Below are 20,767 nucleotides of genomic sequence, written 5' to 3' on the forward strand. Positions count from 1 at the left end.
TCTCACAATTACCCAGGATCTACGCGCCCTGTAGGTGAGAAGTTTGTAAATAAAATCAGGCACTCTACATATAGCAAAAGGAGCTCAGAAAAAAAATCGTACATAAACTTAATCGAGAAACTGCAAATTAATGCGATATGGAGTTATTTGGCCCATGTTTGAAATTTGTGAAATTTACTGAACAGTCCTCTGTTAAAAGATACGTTAATGGTTTTACATGTTTTATTTATCCATACAGATTTTGGATTTACTTCACATTGATTTTATTCTATGATTTCAGCTTCAGCAACTTGTAGTCAATGGCGAATTGCCATGTTCCAAAGAAGAAGCCGCTGTGTTGGCTGGAATACAATTGCGAATCCAAGAAACCAGGCCAACAACTAGGAAAACTCTTTCTCGCCCAACTAGTGAACAAAGTATGAAACTAAAAACCATTACAGAAGATGCTAAGGTTTGTATCCGTTCTTTTAAACAAAGAAACGTTTTCCTGTTTAGTAGTGCATGTATTGTTATTTGTACCCGATAATATTTAAACTACTTAAAAATCTTCAAGGAATACAGTCCTTATATTTTGAAGGCTTTTAAAATGTTCTAATATAAATTTATCTGACTGGCCGAAAATAGCGCCTTTCTACCAGGATTAAGCACATTGCCTAGGATCTACAAAGCTCTCAAGGGCCTACAAAAAACATTTTATGTCAAAAAAAGAAATCTCAGATGACAATACAAATATTTATCTGCAGATCTATCTTGTAGAACCACCAACGATTATGAGAGTGCCCTTGGCTTTAATTTAAATCCTTGGCTTGGATTTATTCCTGCTACTTTCCTCTCAAAAGAATTTTGGTCGTCCATAATAGTATAGAGAATTCGTCACTTGCTCCTCATTTGGAGAAGATAAGTTCTAATGCCGTCAGTGTTTGAATCAATTCTGAAAAGCGTGAATTATAGTTAAAGTATTCCAAGTAAATGGAGTAGTTTTTATCAGAAGTGTTATTCCTGATTAATCAGCCTCGCAACGTACAGTATAAATCGATCGGTAAAAACACACAATAAAGATTGAGTCTTATCCTATAATGACCTATATGAACCAAAGCACTATAACCAAAGTAAGCGATGCACGAAAGGGCCCTCAAAAATAACATTTAATTGTGAACCACAGTGTTGTACTTCCCCATTTCGCACACTGCTCTTTCTAACTGACGTTGATGCCGGAAAAAAATATACTGTGTATTATCTCAATTATAAACAGATACCTGTCCTACCTATAGTCATGGAATGTCCCTTTCATTGCAAGAAATTCTGTGATTATTTTGGCCTTTAATAGTGATCGTTCCGGAATCCACTTCAAATGTGATAAGCAGAAATAGCTAACGGACTTTCACAGGAGAATGATATATATATATATATATATATATATATATATTTTTTTTTTTTAATTTATTTATTTACATAAATATATAAACACTATTTACAATCATTCGAACCTGTGTAAGAAACTCCAGCAGAAAATGGAGCTTCCTTACAAAATTGTAAAACGCAACAAAACTCTCAAAGACTCAAAAGTAAAAGAAATGTATGTATGCACCTCAATGATATTTATATGTGTGTGTGTGTGTGTGTGTGTGTGTGGCCTATTTGTAGCGGCTCCAGGACCTGAGTCCATCTCCGCAACTTGTATCTGTCTTGACTACATAATCTGTAAACAGGGCCTTAAATGTCAGCAGCCAACACGCCTTAGCAACTGCTGCCTCATGCCCATCCCAAGACACGTGGAGCCGGCATAATCTACTATTTGCACCTCGGTAGTGCGCCAAAATTCCGCATCCACTGGAGGTAGTGCAATACCAGTAATCCCGTACTCAATATGCCCAGTCCTGAGTACCAGCAGAAAAAAAATATAATAAATTAATTAATAATAATAAACATCAGTGGCTGACACCTCTGAACAACCTCAGAGATTAAAAGAATTCAAGTCCAGGATGGCTGGTGACACAGGGAACAGCCCAGCAGGAGCTTGTTGAATTATCCAGTGTGGTGAAGCATCTGCATTCTTCTGTTGAAGACGTCGTTGGTGAAAATGTTTGGTGGTTCGAGGATTCCTCTTCCCCACAGAGCAATGAGAATTTGTCGCCAGTCCGAATTGGAACAGTTTCGCTCTAAGAGCGTCATGTCCTGTTAGGATGTAGGACGTGCTCATGGATGGGTAGAACCAATTACAATGCGGCTTATTCGTGGCAAAGGTGACATCCGGGATAAAAAGTCTGGTGACTTCTCCAGTTGGACTTTTCATCCCATCTAACCTGCCAAAGGGAGAGGAGTTTATTCCATAGATTTATTCTTTCCTGTTTGATATTTGTAGCAGGATTGCAGTATATTCCAAGGAGTGAGGTTGGTAGGCCTTTTTTGTGTTTGTAGATGTACTTGTTTACTTTGAAAACCTCAAGGTATCGTTTGATTACCTGATGGTTTTGAGGTTAATATTGTGTATAATGTTTTTAATTTTTGTATAGTTGTTAAAATACTCTTTCCCCCCCCCCCCATAGTACGGGTAACCAAATGGCCAGTTTCAACTCATGCAACACACGAAAAACAACACTTTACACACATACTAGCCATTTCTACAGGAGGAGTCTATCTTCACAGTGAAATGAGGCTGAGTTGAACTAACGTTCCAGGTGCCGCCCTATACAAATAGACATGTTCTGCTGCTCCTTAAAAGAATGCATTGCATGCATTATGACAGTGGATTTCAGCTGAAGCTAAAATCCATCGATTAAAATGTGAATAATTGTGCTGTTTAGTATAATTAGGGAAGGACGCTACGTGATTGCTTTCCATTAAGGTTATTATTATATTAATACCACTCTTATACCATGTTAAATTAATAATACAGTATAGTTTATTAAGCTGTTCGTCTACACAATAATTAATACATTAAAGTGACGTTTCCTGTATCTACCGCCACCCATCATCAGACCATGCTGTTGGGGAAACAGAAAAGATTAAAAATTTTGCACATTTTAGAATATTACAATTACCATATTTTATCATTGTAAAAATTTGGTAATTGCAATATTGGTTCTAAAATATTCAAAATTAGTAACCTTTTCTCTTTTCTGTTTCCCTAACAGCATGGTCTGATGATGGGTATCTGTAAGATACCCAAAACGTCACTGTAACGTACAGTAATGTAGCCGAACAGCCTAATAAACTATATCATTAATTTCACGTGGTATTAGAGTGCTATGCTGTTCAGCAAAAATAAGTTTCTGGGGTTTGCCACCTGCTGAAAAAATAAGTTCGTTAAAAAATAAAAAGGGTAGTTAATTTGCAAAGAGCATTTCATTTCAGAGCATTTACAAACGTTAATAATTCACGATTTACAACAAAAAGCACTATTTATGCGCGAACAAAGAAATTTGTGTCTGCTCATGTCAGGAAACAATATCCATTGCTTCAGCTACAGTATATGGTTAGCCCATGTGATATACATGGAGTGGACAGAAATCATGGAATACCTACTTAGTAACGTGTAGGCCCACCTTTCGCCCGGATAAGGGCAGTCACACGGCGAGACATTGAGTCCACTAGTTCACGAAAACGTTCCACAGGTAATTCCATCCATGCTTGGTGCACTGCTGTCAACAATTCTGTCGCATTCCTGGATGGAGCATCCAAAGCTCGAACGGACCTTTCCACAGCATCCCAAAGGGTTCATGTCTGGTGAACAGGAGGCCATTCCATGGTGGTAAAAAATGCGGAATGCTCTTCTAAGCATAAACTGCCACCCATCACACACTTCAGATATTACCAAACTACTTAATTACAGAAAAGTAACGGAACGGATCTTCACCCTCAGCTTACTCGTCTTTCAATTAAAATGATAGCGGGTGAAATCAATACTCCAAGTTTCTGGGAGATGTACAATTGGAGGAAATCCCCGAAACCCTTAAGAGCCCTCCCCTCCCCTCCCTGCAGTCTGTGGCGTGGAGTCTTAGGATAGGCGACAAAACCCTGCCCATGGAGATGCTCCACAATCCAGGAGATGGATGTCTACTACAAAAATTTCACAGAGGATAAATCCTACAGAATACGCATCAGGGGGAATAGTTTTCGTCTTCAGCTGAGTGGCTGACATCGTTTTTTCATTGCACTGTTGTAGCACGACCTTTCCACAGCATCCACCTGCCTGAACAGTATCTTGTTGACATGACGGGTGCATAGCTTCGTGCGGTTTCCGCCAGATACGCACCCTCCCGTCCGCTCAAAATAACTGGAAATGAGACTCATCGGACGAGGAGACCCGTCTCCAGTCGCCCAAGGTCGATGTTCTTTCGTCCACTTGAGGCATAGAGTCCCGTGTGTTGTTAGCAATGGGACTCTGGTGGGTCGGCGGCTCCCATAACCTATTGCGGCTAATGATCGTCTGATGGTCTTAGTAGAGACATTTCTGGCACCTCCCTCGTTGAAGTTGGCGGTGATTTGTGCCACTGTCGCTCTCCGGTTGGCTGAAACAATGCGAGACAGACGTCGAAGGCCACAGTCATCCCCCACAGCCATGTACACGATGAGATGTTATTCCGGAAATGGCATGTTCCCGATACACTCTCGATACTGTCGAACGAGGATAGCGCCACGATAGCACCCATTATCATCCATATCTTTCAATGTCGGTTAACACACGACGTTTATCCATACTGACACCGAATTACCGTCTGCAGTGAACCTATATACCTGCCAAGCGGCGGGTTCGTCCACTAGCGAGAAGGGTAACAGCGTCGCGTTGCCCAGGAACCAAATCTCACGAATTCTATCCTTTCAGTGTATATTCCAAAAAAAAAAAAAAAAAAAAATAATTGCTAGAATTCTATTGGTGTGATTTTAATGAAACATAGGAAGAGTCGACAAATCTTTCTTACAGAGCGAAATATAAAATTTCCTTAAAATCCGTCCACTGGGAAGTTATTACACGCAGACCGACGGACAAAGAATTAATAATGGTAGCATTTCTATTAGTCCAATTTTAATGATATTTGGAATGCTCAACAAATCTTACTAAAAGGTCCAAATTATAAATGAAATGAAAATCCTTCCTGAGAGTTGGTATACGCTTTCTTCCCCTCTAGTTTGCTTACTGTTCCTTGGGTGATACTGAGATGAATAAATTTAATAATTACAATAAAATAACGTTGCTTGTAGAGATCTATCGGCTTACTTTATTTTTAATGTTGTCGAAGTTACAAAAATCTTTATTATATTCTGAAAGATCAATTGCATTAATATCAGTTAGTAGCTACTTTCCTGGGTTATTTAATCCCGCTAATGTGACAACTGAATTTCATTCCTGAATCGGTTTTCATCCCATAAAACAGGCATACGGACATACAAAATGTCTGCAATTCTCATAGAATATATGCTTTGGCATTTAATCGAAAACAACAGCAGCGTAATGTTTTGTACATTTTTTTTTCTTATTATTTCAGGAAATACCATTACACGAAGTAATTTCTCCTAACTCTTCTCGACATAAGATGCCGACAGTTGAGTCCGACGACGATCAAAATCATCATTCGGAAACAAGTAGCTCACAGACTAACTGTACAGCTTGGAGAATCCCCAAAGGTAGCTTCATTCTAAAACAATGGATGAGTGCCAATGGTAACAAACCTTCTCTCTCCAATACTATCACTTTACAAGAATGTGTTCCTCCAATGTACTATTCAGCAAAAAACATGGTGAAGACAATTAAGGTAAGTTTAGTTTTATCTGTTTGATTTTCTTGGTGAAGTAACAGTTACTATATTGGAGAAAAGCTTGCGAAAATGGTACCTATCATTTGCTACTAATAGTTAATTTTCTCTGAACTGCAATTTGGACCTGTGTACAATGTTTTAGAAAGCCGATTTTAAATGTTTTAAGGCTATTTTGCCACATTGGCTCATGCAATAATGAATAGGTTTTCTCTCCGACAATTCTCGGGGAAAAAAAATCCTAACTTTAAAATTCCCGATCCCCAAGAAAAGCAAAAACATTTCCCGAGAAATTAAGATTTTATTTTTGTTATATACAGACTGCTACGTAGTTTATTTTCAAATGCTTTCTTTTTATTTAAATATAGTTGCAAATAACCATTTCATTAGAAAGTGAGAGATTTTTCAGGATTTTAACACCGATAAAAATTGCTTTACATGAAGCTCTCTTATCTATGGAAGGACGGATATCCAAAAATCGCCGAAGATATATTAAACTGCTTAAAACCCGTGCGACTCGCAGTTGAAGCATTAAGTAATCATAACGCAAATCTACTAACAAGGGAAGAAATTTTTAGATTCCTCTTTCGTAATGTGGAAAATCAAAATTCGGTTTTAAGTAATAAGCTTTTAAAGGAGATTAAACAGCAGCTTTTTAAACGTAGAGATAAAGTCTAGGTGTCCCTTAGATATTTAAGCAATCCAAATGGTTCAAATGAGGTTAATGATTTTTTTTTTTTTTTTTTTTTTTTACTATGGCAAATAAAAATGAAATTATGCGATCTGTGAAATCGATAATGGAACGAATTTTCAAATAAAAATGTATTTCGATAGAAGAGACTGAAAGAGAAAACAGTACGAACAAATAAATTGAAAATTCCGAACACGGGGAATTAGAAACGGATCTAAAAATCAAGTTAGCGAGAGATATATCCATTTCAATGGCAAAAGCAGAGCCAATCCAATCAAATAAGGTATATTCATCGTTAAGAAGTGAGATGAATTTATATGAACACTGACAGCGAATCTTAAAAATCTTTAGATGCACTGCTAACAATTAGACTTACTTCAACCCAAAATGAAAGAAATTTTTCTACTTCAGGCTTATTTGTAACTAAGCAAAGATCCAGGCTTTCCGACAATAATTGTAGATGTTAATATTAGTTTTTCTTATTATTTGTTTTGTTTCAGTATTACTCTTTACTTGGGATTTCTTTTATGCTAATCTCGAACTTACGGTGTTTTCGAATATATGTATAGAATAATGTTGCCTATCTGTCGCTGTATCAATGTAATAAAATTTTCTGTTTACATGTATGATTCGCATTTTTAAAATATCTAATTCCCCTTAAATTTTAGATTTTTACTAATACAGTGGCGGACAAAAAAACTGCATCACCTTAAAAAAAAGTAACATTTGTAGTGAAACGTATAAGATATTGTTTGATTACAGTCATTTTGTTTGTCGCAAACCAAAGGTATTGCATCAGACAGTAATTGCAAGGTATTGCATCAGCCCCTTCTATAAATACGGCGTTGGAAGGGTATACACGCTCATTAGTATCCTGTTTTGAGGAGGTGTAAGCATGGCTAATTATGTTAAGTTGACACCAAGAAAAAAAAAGTGTAGCTGTTGCTCTGTCCCAGGAAGGGCTTTCTACGCATGCTATCGCTGATAAAATAGATTGCCACCAGTCAAAATTATCCCGGGTGCTGAAATTAAAGCATGAAACTGGTGATGTGAAGAGAAGACCTGGATCAGGCCGTAAGAGAGTGACTACGCCTTCCCAAGGTCGATATTTGAAACGGCTATGCCTTCTTAATCGCCATGCTAGTGCTCCTGATCTAAAACTGGACTTTGAGATGGAACAAGTGCACGAACTATTCAAAGACGACTTTCGGAATGTCATCTGATTGCCTATCGGCACAAGAAGAAGTCTTTGTTGACCCAACAAATGAGGAAGAAGCAACTTGCTTGGGCTAAAACGCATGTTTCATGGGCAAAAGAGCAATGGTACACTGTCATCTTTTCTGAAGAATCGAAATTCAACCTGCATGGCTCGGATGGGAAGCGATATGTCAAAAGACGAAAATCAGAGACATACCATCCTGACTGCATAACACCGACTGTAAAGTACCACGCCGGTCAGATGGTCTAAGGATGCATAAGTAAAGGGGTGGGCGAATTAAGTTTATTAACGGAATGGTGAATGCAGAAACCTACACTGCTATCTTGGAGGAGTGCCTGAAACCCGTTATTAGGAATCACCACACAGACGTCCAAAACTGCATTTTTCAACAGGATTCAGCACCCTGCCACTCAACAAAATTGGTAAGTTTTATGCTATTTGGAAGGTATAAGGCTTAAAACATACTTACACCAATGTTTTCCAACGTTTTTCTCCCTTAAGGGTGCAGTCATCCCTCAGAAATGCTGGCATTACAGTGTTAGACTGGCCCAGCAACAGTGCAAATTTGAATCCTATTGAAAATTGCTGGTACATAATGTTGTCTAAAATTGCTCAGAACAAGTCTACGAGTAAGAGTCAGCTGCAGGAGAGCATTGTAAGGGTGTGGTATCCAGAATTTGATTAACTCTATGCTAGATCGTTGCAAGGCTGTAATTGCAGCTCGAGAGAACTTATTTTGCTAATTTACAGTACCTAAAACTATTACGTTAACTTGTCATTTAATTTTGTACACGTAAATGCAATAAAATGTATGTTTGGTTGTCATGATTGCCATTTGCATGGTTTCCTTTAATTACGCATTTTACCCTTTGGGAAGATATGGCAATTAGGTAATCAGGTGGAGTCTTTTTATGGGATTTCATTCACAGATATATATATATATATATATATATATATATATATCCCGTCTAACAAATGCATTTCGAACATTTCTGCAACCCACAATGCAGCGCAAAACACATTTGCAAAATTCACAAGTGATGCAGTTTTTTTTGTCCGCCACTGTAGACCACAATGTGCAGTTCATTATTATAGTGTTTTATGATTAGAAGAAGGACAAAAATTCTTATCAAAAAGATAGAAAATATTTAATTAATAAAATAAAATTTTCGGAAATTCTGGAGAATTCTCGGGAACGGCAATATCCCGTGCATACTTCACTATGGATACTTTTAATTTTCTTAAGAGAGAATTCAGTGAAACAACATCAACTAGGTCAAGAAAGAAATAGGCAGACTAGAATCCTCACAGTCAACGGACAAGTGAAGGCTTCATGTCTGTCCAAGTTACTGAATGTAGATACAAAATTCTGAGCTAATGATTTGATTTGATTTCGGTTTTAATGGCGCAAAAACAACTACGGTTATATTGCGCCAGGAAACGATTAAAATATCAACAAAGAAATTCTGGTAACCTTTAAAAAGGTTACCTCGTCAAATTGTTATTTATATATGTGTATATATGTTAATAGCTTGTATAAACTTAAAAACTGCCGACACGTGGTCGTTGTCTGATAAAATCTGACTGAGTGTATAAGGCTCAGTCGGATGAGTAAAAGCGGTAAAATATATATTGCGAACATGGGTAAAATTAACGCAATCTATTAAAATATGCTTTATTGATAAAATGGTGTCGCAAGACTCGCACATAGGAGGGTCATCCGCCCTCAGCAGAAACGAATGTGTCAGATGACTGTGTCCTATGCGGAGTCGGGCAAGAACAACTTCCTCGCTCCGATTCCTGCGCAGACTAGACTGCCATGTTTCTATTACAGGCTTTATTTGATATAATTTATTTGTTCTCTGTCTGTGCCATAGTTCTTGCCATTGGGAATATATCTTTTTGCGTATTATTTGCCTGTAGTCTGTATAGGGGACTAACAGGCAACGATTATGAGTGGGTGTTGCTGATTTGGCTGCAGCGTCAGCCAAATCATTTCCCTTTATCCCAATGTGGCTAGGAATCCAGCAGAAGCGGATATCAAACTTGCATTCATAAAGAGAATGTCTCTTCTGCTGAATCCGACAAAGAACTGGATGAGAATTGTGTCTCAGAGATAATAAAGCCTGTAATACACTCAAAGAATCGGAATATATTATTGACCTTTGGAATTGACAAGTTCGAATGTGATCCAAGGCTAGCTCTATAGCATACAGTTCTGCAGTGTATATGCTGGATTCGGGAGGAATCTGCTGAGATATTATAGTGTCCGGAAAGACAGCAGCAGATCCTACGCACGATTCAGACTTCGAGCCGTCTGTGTAAACGGGCAGGAAGTCTGAGTGCTCAGCTTGGTGTGCAGAGTAGAGCTGCTGGTAGACAGATGATGAGGTCTCAGACTTTACCCATTTCTTAAGGGAAAAGTCGCACGGTGGGGGATGAGCATGCCAGGGTGGAAGAGTTTCTTTTGGTGTTTGTGCCACCTTGTCTACCATGATGTTAAACTCTCTGATTAGCTCTTGGACACGAATACCAAAAGGTCGGTTGGCAGTCTGACGGGTATTGTACAAGTTTTCCCAACGTGGCTCAAAAACGGATGCCCACGTAGGATGGTCTGGCAGGGATTTCAACTTTAAAGCATAGTTTAAAGACAACTGCTTACGTCGAAGGGATAACGATGGTTCGCTTGCTTCGACGTATAAGCTCTGGACAGGAGATGTTCGAAAAGCTCCAGTAGCGATACGGATAGCCTGATGGTGGACAGGGTCCAGCCATCGGAGGACACTATCTCTAGCTGAGGAGTATACCTGGGACCCGTAGTCTAATTTGGGTCGTACAAGTGCACGGTAAAGCCGCAGTAGGGTGCATCGATCTGCTCCCCAACGCGTTGAGGAGAGAGAGCGGAGAATATTGAGTCCCCTCGTGCATTTTGTACGAAGCTGACGAATATGTTCGAGAAAGGTCAGCTTTTTATCAAACACAAGTCCCAAGAATTTTGTGTCTGACACTACTGGAATAACATTTTGTCCGAGCCTTAATTCAGGTTCAGGATGAAGATTACGCTTGCGACAAAAGTGTACGCAAACGGTCTTCTCCGGCGAGAACCTGAAGCCATTAGCAAGTGCCCAGGAATTAAGACGATCAATGGCTTTCTGCAGTTGTCTTTCAATAACCCTCATGTTGCATGACTGACAAAATATGCTAAAGTCATCAACATAGAGGGCACAGTTTACAGTTGGAGGAAGTTGTTCTGTGATGGAATTGACTTTGATGGCAAAAAGCGTGACACTTAATACTGATCCTTGTGGTACTCCCTCCTCTTGGCTGAAGGGAAGAGAGAGTGAGGATCCCACACGAACTTGGAAAGATCGATTGGCCAAAAAGTTTTTAATAAAAATGGGGAGTTGCCCCCTAAGGCCTAGGCTATGCAGATCTTTTAATATGCCAAATCTCCAAGTTGTGTCATACGCTTTCTCCATGTCAAAGAACACCGACACCAAGTGTTCGCGTTTTAGGAAAGCATCCCGGATGGATGCTTCCAATCTAATAAGATGGTCCAAGGTGGACCGGTTCCTTCGGAAGCCGCACTGGATGTTGGAGAGAAGGTCATTTGTTTCAAGATACCATATTAAAAGAGAATTAACCATTCTCTCCAGGATTTTGCACAGACAGCTGGTCAGAGCAATAGGACGATAATTGGTGGTGACTTTTGGATCCTTTCCTGGCTTAGGAAAGGCAAGAACGATTGCCTTTCGCCAGGAATCCGGAAACCGCCCCTCAGTAAAGATTCTGTTATACAGAAGGAGCAGACAATCCATAGATTTTGGTGAAAGATGTTTAACCATTTCATAATGGATGCCATCTGGTCCAACAGCACTTGCTTTGGAAAGAGTGAGGGCTCTTTTTAGTTCCTCTATAGTGAATGCCCCGTTGTAGGGATAGAGGCCCTTGGTCTTAAAATTAAGTGCTTGCTTTTCCTGTTTATGTTTAAGGACCAGGAACTCTGGGGAATACGAAGATGTTGCAGAGATGTTAGAGAATGTTTCCCCAAGAGCATTGGCTATTGCAGTTGGATCTGCAATAGCGCATCCATTATAATCTAGGATTGCAGAAGGGTGGGATGTATATTTTCCCTTCATTTTCCGGATTTTATCCCAGACTACCTTAGAGTTGGTAGACTGGTTAATAGATGATGTAAAACGGATCCACGATTCCTTTTGACTCTGACGACGGATGTAGCGTGCTTTGGCTCGTGCACGTTTGAAGGCTATAAGGTTGTTCGTGGTAGGATATCGGCGAAATATCCCCCACGCTTTGTTTTGAGCCTTTTTTGCTGCTGTGCATTGTGAATTCCACCAAGGTTTAGGAAATGGTGGAAACCGGGCTGATGTTTTTGGGACAGCATTAGCAGCTGCTTGGACAACATTTTCTGTGATGTACTTAACTGCATCATTGATAGGCTCTTGACTGACTGTACTAAGATCAAAATTTGCCTGATGTTGGAAGGCAGTCCAGTCAGCCTGATCAATCTTCCACCGTGGTAACCTAAAAGGAAGACATGGTCTCCCACTGTGTAACAAGGTTATCACAGGGAAGTGATCGCTTCCGTATGGATTCTCCTCCACTTCCCAAGTGAGTGAAGGGAGTAGAGAAGGGGAGCAGATAGAGAGATCAATGGCAGAAAAGGTACGGGTAGGCATGTGGAAGAAGGTGTTTGTTCCAGTATTTAGAAGGGAGAGGTCATTGTCATTCAGCATACGCTCAATGACTCGTCCCCTTCCGTTGATGTTAGCACTACCCCACAGGGTGTTATGTCCGTTAAAATCCCCGAGAAGTAAGTTGTTGTTATTTGGTTTTTAGGAGCATTAGCAACTAAGGCCATATTACTCCGGGATATGCGGTGGTCATTCCCTGACCTTTCCGCATCCTCCGTATTTGGTGGTGACGGGCTCGAACCCCGGTCTAATCAAGAAGCGTGTGCTACGCACTGCTGCTCCTTCCCACCTGGCTACGGAGGCGCCTCCCGAGAAGTAAGAAAGGGGTAGGCAGCTGCGTAAGGAGATCATCAAGGTCTGCCTGGGGGATGTCAGTCCCAGGTGGCAAATAAATGGAGCACACAGTTAATAGAAATCCCACTGAAAGGCGAATTGCAACAGCCTCTATGCTGGTTGTAATTAGCAAAGGCTGCACTGGGGTCTGGTTACCCACAAGGATAGCCACTCCCCCATGTACAGGGCCATCCGCAATTCTATCCTTTCGAAAAAATGTGATGTTGTGCATGGTGGGATCATCATTTGCCTTTAGATATGTCTCCTGCAAGCAAAAGCAAACTGGCTCGTGCTTTTGCAGGAGGGCCTTGATGTCATCCATATTTTGCCGGAATCCACGACAATTCCATTGTAGGAATTTAGCCATTATTTTGGCTTGGTGGGTCCATCAGGCGGCTTCCGAGGTGCTGAGGGCTTACTTTTATCAGTCTTGGATTTATCTTTTTTGGGGAAGAATGGACGCTGTCCCGTGTCCATTTCTTCCTCCGCAAAGAGTTCCAAGACTGATTCTTCGGGTACCTCCTTTTGCTCGACATCCATCTTTTCTTGGGAACTAGGGGGGACTTCCCCTTTCTTATTATTTTCTGTCGTAATTACCTTTGTTAATTGTGGAGCATTAGGAGGTACCGATATAGGAGTGGCAGCTGATTGGTCCTTCTGTGTAGGTTTTTGCGAAGTTAAAAGATACCGCGCGATGGGAGTGAAAGACTCCTTTGGAGGAATGGTCATGTCCGTCTGAGTTCCGACGGAACATCTCCCTGCTACCTTCTGGGCGTAGGTAGGTCTGTTGATATTCAGGGGTTTGACCGATTTCCTTGCCTCCTGGTATGATATATTTAGCTCTGCCTTCAGCCGTTGAATTTCTTTTTCTTCTTTCCACCTCTGGCATGCCCGTGAGTAGGCCGGATGTTCGCCCTCACAGTTAATACAGGTGGGTTTTGCGGCTGAACATGCTGTTGTTTCGTGGTCCTTTGCACCGCATCGAGCGCATGCAAGGACTCCGCGGCAGGCCATTTGAGAATGTCCGTACTTCTGGCATTTAAAGCACCGTAAAGGATTTGGAACGTACGGACGCACTGAACAGTTGATGTATCCAGCTTTAATCTCGTCAGGAGGTTTAGGAGAGTTAAAAGTCAGGATAACGCTCCTGGTTTTAACAATTTTTCCATCCCTTCGCGCAGTGATTCTCTTGACGGCAATGACCCCCTGTGGTTTTAGTTCGGAGCAGATTTCCTCCTCGGTTACGTCGAGAAGGTCCCACTCCGAAATGACACCTCTCGATGAATTGAGTGTTCTGTGTGGTGTCACTGTTATAGGGATACCTCCGATTGATGTTACTCGGAGTAGATGTTCCGATTGCCTGTCATTTTTAGTTTCAATTAAGAGGTCTCCAGAACGGAGCCTCTTAACTGATTTGGGAGAACCTACTAACCCGTCTAACCCTTTTTGAATAAAAAAGGGCGACATTTTGCCAATCGGTTTTTCATTGGTGGAATGCATAATGAGAAATCTTGGGACAGGCCCTGATGATGATGTTTCAGTTCGCTGCCTCTTTGTCGCAATAATATTATCTGCCTCTCCGTCTATGTTTTCAGATAGGGACCGGGTTGGGGCCCCTGAAGGAATATGTTTATCAGGATTCATAGAGATTTTTAAATTTTTCAGTGCCCGGGCTCCCCACCCACCACGGAGCCCAAAGGGACGCCCACTACCCGGCATGCAATAAATGCGCTCGGGAGTGGGACGCCAGGGCTACCCAGACACTATACCCGCACCGCCGCCAGCCTGAATCCTGTCCCTCGGACCATGAGGGTAGGGGCGTGGCATTGACACGGTTGACCCTCGCAGGCGAACCTACTAGCCGATTGATCCTAGCCGGGCCTTCCAGGACCACCCGTCTTGTCGAAGCAGGGGCCAAAGTGGTGTATTGAAGCTGGGCCCCTCAACCACCAGGATCCCCCTTTCCGAATTTCCACGGGTCGCAGCGCACGGCAAACACGCCGGATTCCATTGATCTAAGCCCGGAACGTAGGCTGTGGGCGTTGGATCCCAGTGATGCTAGTCTGGAAGTCCAGCAGCGTCACTGGGAGGTCCCCTCACCACGTACAGGTGCCCACGTCGAGGGGCTGAGCTAATGAATGGCATTAGTCTGATCATAACGATTTAAAATTAAGTAATAAATTAATTAATTCAATTTTAATTAATTAATTCATTAATTAAACTTAATTCATTTCCTGACCTGCCTTTTTATATATTGGTCATTTTCAATTTAGATTTTTGAGTCATTTTTGTGATTAAATATCCCATATATGTTTTTTTCTCTTAACAATCATTGCATTAATTTCATTTCTATAAACCTTGTAATTATTGTACTTTGATTTCATCGTTGGACAATTTATATACTTTTTTCAAAAGCTTATCCCTCTGAGTCATCAATGTTTTAACAGTATCATTCATCCAGGACGTCTCTTATTATTATTATTTGGTTTTAAGGAGCATTAACAACTAAGGCCATATTGCTCTGGGAATATGCGGTGGTCATTTCCTGACCTTTCCGCATCCTCCGTATTTGGTGGTGACGGGCTGGAACCCCGGTCTACTCAAGAAGCGTGTGCCACGCACTGCAGCTCCTTTCCACCTGGCTACGGAGGCGCCAGGACTTCTCTAGTACCATTGAAGTTCTGTTTATATATCACTGCTTACTATCATAGAGTTTCTAGATTTGTGGTAACACCTTATTTATATACACTGAAAGGACAGAGTTCATGGGATACTTGGTTCCTGGGCAACGCGACGCTGTCACCCCTCTCGCAAGTGGACGAACTCACAGCTTGACAGGTATATAGATTCACTGCATTCACGTAGACGGTAATTCGATGTCAGTATGGATAAACGTTGTGCGTTAACCGACAGCGAAAGATATGGCTGTTATTGTTATTTTTGGTTTTTAGGAGCATTAGCAACTAAGGCCATAATGCTCCGGGATATGCGGTGGTCATTCCCTGACCTTTCCGCATCCTCCGTATTTGGTGGTGACGGGCTCGAACCCCGGTCTAATCAAGAAGCGTGTGCTACGCACTGCTGCTCCTTCCCACCTGGCTACGGAGGCGCCTGAAAGATATGGTTGATAGGTGCCCGACGCATAGCTCACTCTATCGCGGAGGTTGTACAGAAATTGCACTATACCCGTTCGACAGTATCAAGAGGGTATCGGGAATGCTGCATTTCCGGAATAACGTCTCATCGTGGACAGTTCTGTGGGCGGAGAAAGGTGGTGGATGAACGTGGCGTCAACGTCTGTCTGGCATTGTTTCAGCCAACCGGAGAGCGATAGTGATACAAATCACTGCCAACTTTAACAAGAGAGGTGCCAGAAATGTCTCCACCGAGACCATCAGGCGATAATTAGCCGCAGTAAGTTATGGGAGCCACCGACCCATCAGAGTGCAATTGCTAACACCACGACACAGGACTCTGTTCCTGAACTGGGCGAAAGAACACTGGCACTGGACGATTGGAGACGGGTCTCCTGGTCCGATTAGTCCCGTTTCCGGAACTAATCGGACCAGGTTATTTCGAGCGGATGGGAGGGTGCGTATCTGGCGGAAACCGCACAAAGGTATGCACCAGTCATGTCAACAAGTAATTGTTCAAGCAGGTGTATGGTCGGTAATGGTCTGGGGCGTGTTCAACTTGCACACGTCGGGACCTCTGGTACGTCTAGATGCATCTCGTCACGGTCCAGGTTACGTGTCCATCCTTGCAGACCATCTGTATCCCTTCATTGTGCACCCACATGGAAATGGATTCTTCCAGCAGGACAATGCGCCTCCGCACAGAACCGTGGTGACTAGAACATGCCCCGAAGAGCATTCCGCAGATTTTACCACCACAGAAAGGCCTCTCCGTTCACCAGAAATAAACTCTTTGGAAAGGTCCGTTCGAGCTTTGGATCCTCCACTCATGAATGCGACGGAATTATGGACAGCGGTGCAGCAAGCATGGATGAAAATACTTGTGGAACGTTTTCGTGAACTAGTGGACTCAATGCTTCGTCGTGTGACTGCCCTTATCAGGGCCTACCCGTTACTAGGTAGGTATCCCATGATTTCTGTGCACTCAGTGTATAACTCTAGTTTTTGTGAGTTTTATTTACCAATAGGTGTATAATTAAATTTAATGCTCCAGCATCTGATGCATTTAGGATTTTACTTATTTTAATAGGTATGGTATTATAATTAGACTTGTAAGAATTACAGAAGTAACTATCTAATTTTAAATTGGTCAGTATAAACAAGAGTTATGATGTGAACCTATGCCAGTTTGTTTTCTTGTAATAGTATTCACTATATAGTGAAAGGGAAGCCACAGGCTTTTGCTGCACTGTTCAAAAAAAAAAAAAAAAAAAGTAGATAAGGAAACAAATTATGCTTCTCTCCTCCCACATGTAAGTATCCAGTTGACCTTTGAATTTATTCAAACTGTCAGCCTCAACTACCTGCAAGGGTAACTTTTTTTTTTTACAGCAATCAACGACTCGCTGGCTAAAAGGAACCTTCCTAAACTTCCTAAAATAGTTTTGGAATTCTTTTAACAGTAAGAATTCCACCTTCATTCATTTTACGAATCCCTCTCAGAGCCTTGTAAACCTCAATCAAGTCACTTCTGAGGTGCTTAGTTGATCGTTGCTCTGCCCAACATAATCGGAGTCTTTCCTCATATGGTCGTCTTTCTGTCGATCTCACCACTCGAGATGCCCGTCTTTTAGCCCTTTCAAAAAAGATCAATGTCTTTTTTCAGATGATGTGTCCATACTTGAACACAGTATTCTAAGTATGGTCTTCCAATAGCTTTATACAGTGGAATTATGATCTCTATCTCTACAGGATAACATTCGATAAATCTTCGATAGGACACTATGGGCCTTGCTTTCCTAGCTGCCTGTTTACACTGTTCTTAAAGCTTCATATCTACACGTATATCCCAGATTCCTTTCCTCCTCCACTGTTTTTAATTCAACCCCGCCAAGTGTATAATTTATTTGTGGGTTGCTATTCCCGAAGTGTAAGACCTTGCATTTAGCAGCATTAAAACATAGCTGACACTTCTTTGACCATCTTTGAAGTCCGTTCAAGTCTGACTGAAGAAGAAAAAGAAACTGATCATTAGCGACTCTGCCAATCTTTACATCACGCTTTCTATCCCTTCGTCGGTGTCATTTATGAAAATGAGAACTAGAGGTCCAAGAACCGATCCTTGAGGAACACCACTCCTGGCCTTACACCAATCTGAAGAATATCCATTCATCACAAGCCTCTGCCTTCTTCTCTGCAGCCACCCAGCATTCCATCTTAGAATATTACCAGTAATCCCAACCTGTTCAATCTTATACAATAACCTCTCATGAGTCAGAGTCAAATGCTTTGTAAAATCCAAATAAACTAATGTAGAAATTGTTTCCTAAATGCAGCTCATGAATAAATGCAAAATAGCCTGCTAAGTTAGTTAAGCATTATTTACCTTGAAGAATGCCATATCTATCTAAATGACCCTGGACTGCACTCAGTCATTGCCTCTAAGATTTTTCCTGCCACTGAAGTTAGACAGCGGTCTGTAGTTACCAACTTCACTCCTAGAACCGCTTTTATTTATTGGCGCTTCTCCAATCCAAAGGAGTTCCCCCCCCCCCCCCCCGAGTCCGAAAACCAATGGTTCAATACACTCCCTCAAAACTACAGGAGCCTTACATGCTTTATGCTCAAAGGTTTTTCTAATAAACAATTATCTGTAATTACATCAATAATTTCATATGGCTTCCCCCTCAGTCATACAGCCTTTTCTCAGCATGAAGGGTCTTTCTTCAGTAAACATATGCAAAGTTCCTGTTCAATTAATCCGCCATAAATAGAGTGCTCATATCCATTAGCAGTTAATATGATACAATAATTCTGTACATTCTCATCTAATAAATAGTTAAATAAAAATGTTAAAATCTTCAGTCAAAAACCTTTCGAAGAAACAATCTTCATTTCCCAATATTCTGTTTTCCAGTTATGTACTGTGGAAAAATATACAATGATAACCCAGTTTAATATAATACAATAAAATATACAATGGCAGAGGCTTTCAAGACTAACAAGTCTCTTTTTCAACTGATAATGATTTTCACAACCATGGACCCCAGTACACCAGGCCCATTCGTTACAGTTATGTACTGTTAATAGATTTCCCTCTTTATTTACTGATAAACAAGGAGATCTACAAAGAGTACATAACTTGCATATTATCATTAAGCTACAAGCTAAATACAAATATTATTTATATTTTCAAATATATGGTGTTCAAGTTTAATTTAATATATGCATACATAATATATCTATTAAATATTGGTGTAGATTAGTCATGGCCAACCCAAATGATTTTTATACTACTGACTTCATCAGTGGGAAATCATTCACTACTTACACTAGGCACGATAAATAACGACAAATATAATACTAGACCAGCTGTATTTCCCTGAATCCCCACCACGCCTTCCCTTATTGGAACCGAAACTCTACAGATGTAAGTAATTGATTTACAGTGCAACAATGAATAAAAACACATTCAAGCCACGACATCAAAAATCAACTTTTACAACACATATGTGACAGCGGAAAAGTACCCCAAATTAAGATTTTTTTTACACAAAAAATTGTGAGCACCTTCGCATCCACGTACGTTTGTGAAACTTTCTTTTCAAAATTGAAATTTATTAAAAGTAAATCTAGAGCTTCAAACAAAAGCTGAAAATCTGGAAAATGAATTAATATGTGCAACTACCAATATTGAAGATTTTAAAAAAATTGAGTGATCGCAAAGAAGAGAAAATATCTCATTGACGTAGATATATAATAAAAATGAATGAATAAAATAAATTTTATGGCATTTGATTTTTTATTTTTAAAAGATCGTTTTATTTTATGTGTGGCCCGCGGAAAATTGTAGTTCGTCAAGGTGGCCCGCAGAACTATTTGGGTTGGCCAGGCCTGGTGTAGATACACCAATATACCTCTTAAACGAAAACTACGATAGTAGTGTAAAGGCATCATTTCAACTGTATCTCATATTGTGATCATCCTTCACAACGAGTTACCATGTATTGCACTACCTTGAACAAGTAACGCTTCAATAATAGAGAAGGCTGTTGTTACTTATTCTCGGTAGGCACCACCAACCCCTCATATTGTGGAATTAACTTCACAACTGGGTTGGCACGTGATTGCAATGCCAAGGTACCTGCCCACCCACCGATGAAAGGGCTACAAGCCTTGAAACGGTGCTGTCTAGGCGGTGTTGCCCTCTGAGAATTAGTAACAATAGCCTTCTCTATTAGTGGAGCGTTACTTATTCGAGGTAGTGGAATACTGTACATGGTAACTCGTTGTGAAGGATGATCACAATATGAGATACAGTTGAAACGATGCTTTTACGCTACTATCGTAGTTTTCGTATAAGAGTTATCTACACCAATATTTAATAGATAATTTTAAGCACTTATAATACTATGCCTTATTGCATTTGGATTTATTATAATAAGTTCAGGAACCGTGTGCTTCTTTTCATTTTCATAGACACTATTTATTTTACAAACCACACATTATTTTTATATATATATATATATAACTCGCCCAGCTCTTTTACTAAGAAGTAGTCGAGATTAAATTCAACTACAACCCATCAATTCTGTAATTACAAATTTCAGAATCGTGTATATTAACTTCATGTAGAACAATTCTTTCAAATTTCTTTCATACGCACAAGACGCGTAATCCAAGAAAAAAAATTAACGCGCGTGTAGCCTGTACGCACGAATGATATTTTATGATTGTGACGATTTATTATTTAGTATGATTGTGACGTCACAATCACTCTTCTTGCAGTTACTACTGCTGGAAGTAGGATTGCGACAATACAAATATTTCACAACATTTACATTTCCGTTACATTCCATTGTTAGGTGCCGCTATAGATCTTTTCATATCATAAATAAAACTAAGTATGCGCACCTTAACAA

General features: G+C 40.5%; 1 protein-coding gene across 1 annotated transcript in view; it reads left to right on the plus strand.

Annotated features, from left to right (window-relative positions):
* LOC150089623 (1-phosphatidylinositol 4,5-bisphosphate phosphodiesterase epsilon-1-like) overlaps nt 1-20,767 on the plus strand; it is a 634,994-nt gene that overhangs the window by 213,007 nt on the left and 401,220 nt on the right. Inside the window, exons 13-14 of the mRNA XM_090390053.1 lie at nt 281-451; nt 5,487-5,753. Coding sequence (XP_090246179.1) covers nt 281-451; nt 5,487-5,753 — 438 coding nt within the window. The remainder of the gene's footprint in view (nt 1-280; nt 452-5,486; nt 5,754-20,767) is intronic.

Source organism: Mastigoproctus giganteus, chromosome 2, assembly GCF_048544385.1.
Source record: "Mastigoproctus giganteus isolate SK-2022 chromosome 2, ASM4854438v1, whole genome shotgun sequence".
NCBI classification, from domain to species: Eukaryota; Metazoa; Arthropoda; class Arachnida; order Uropygi; family Thelyphonidae; genus Mastigoproctus; species Mastigoproctus giganteus.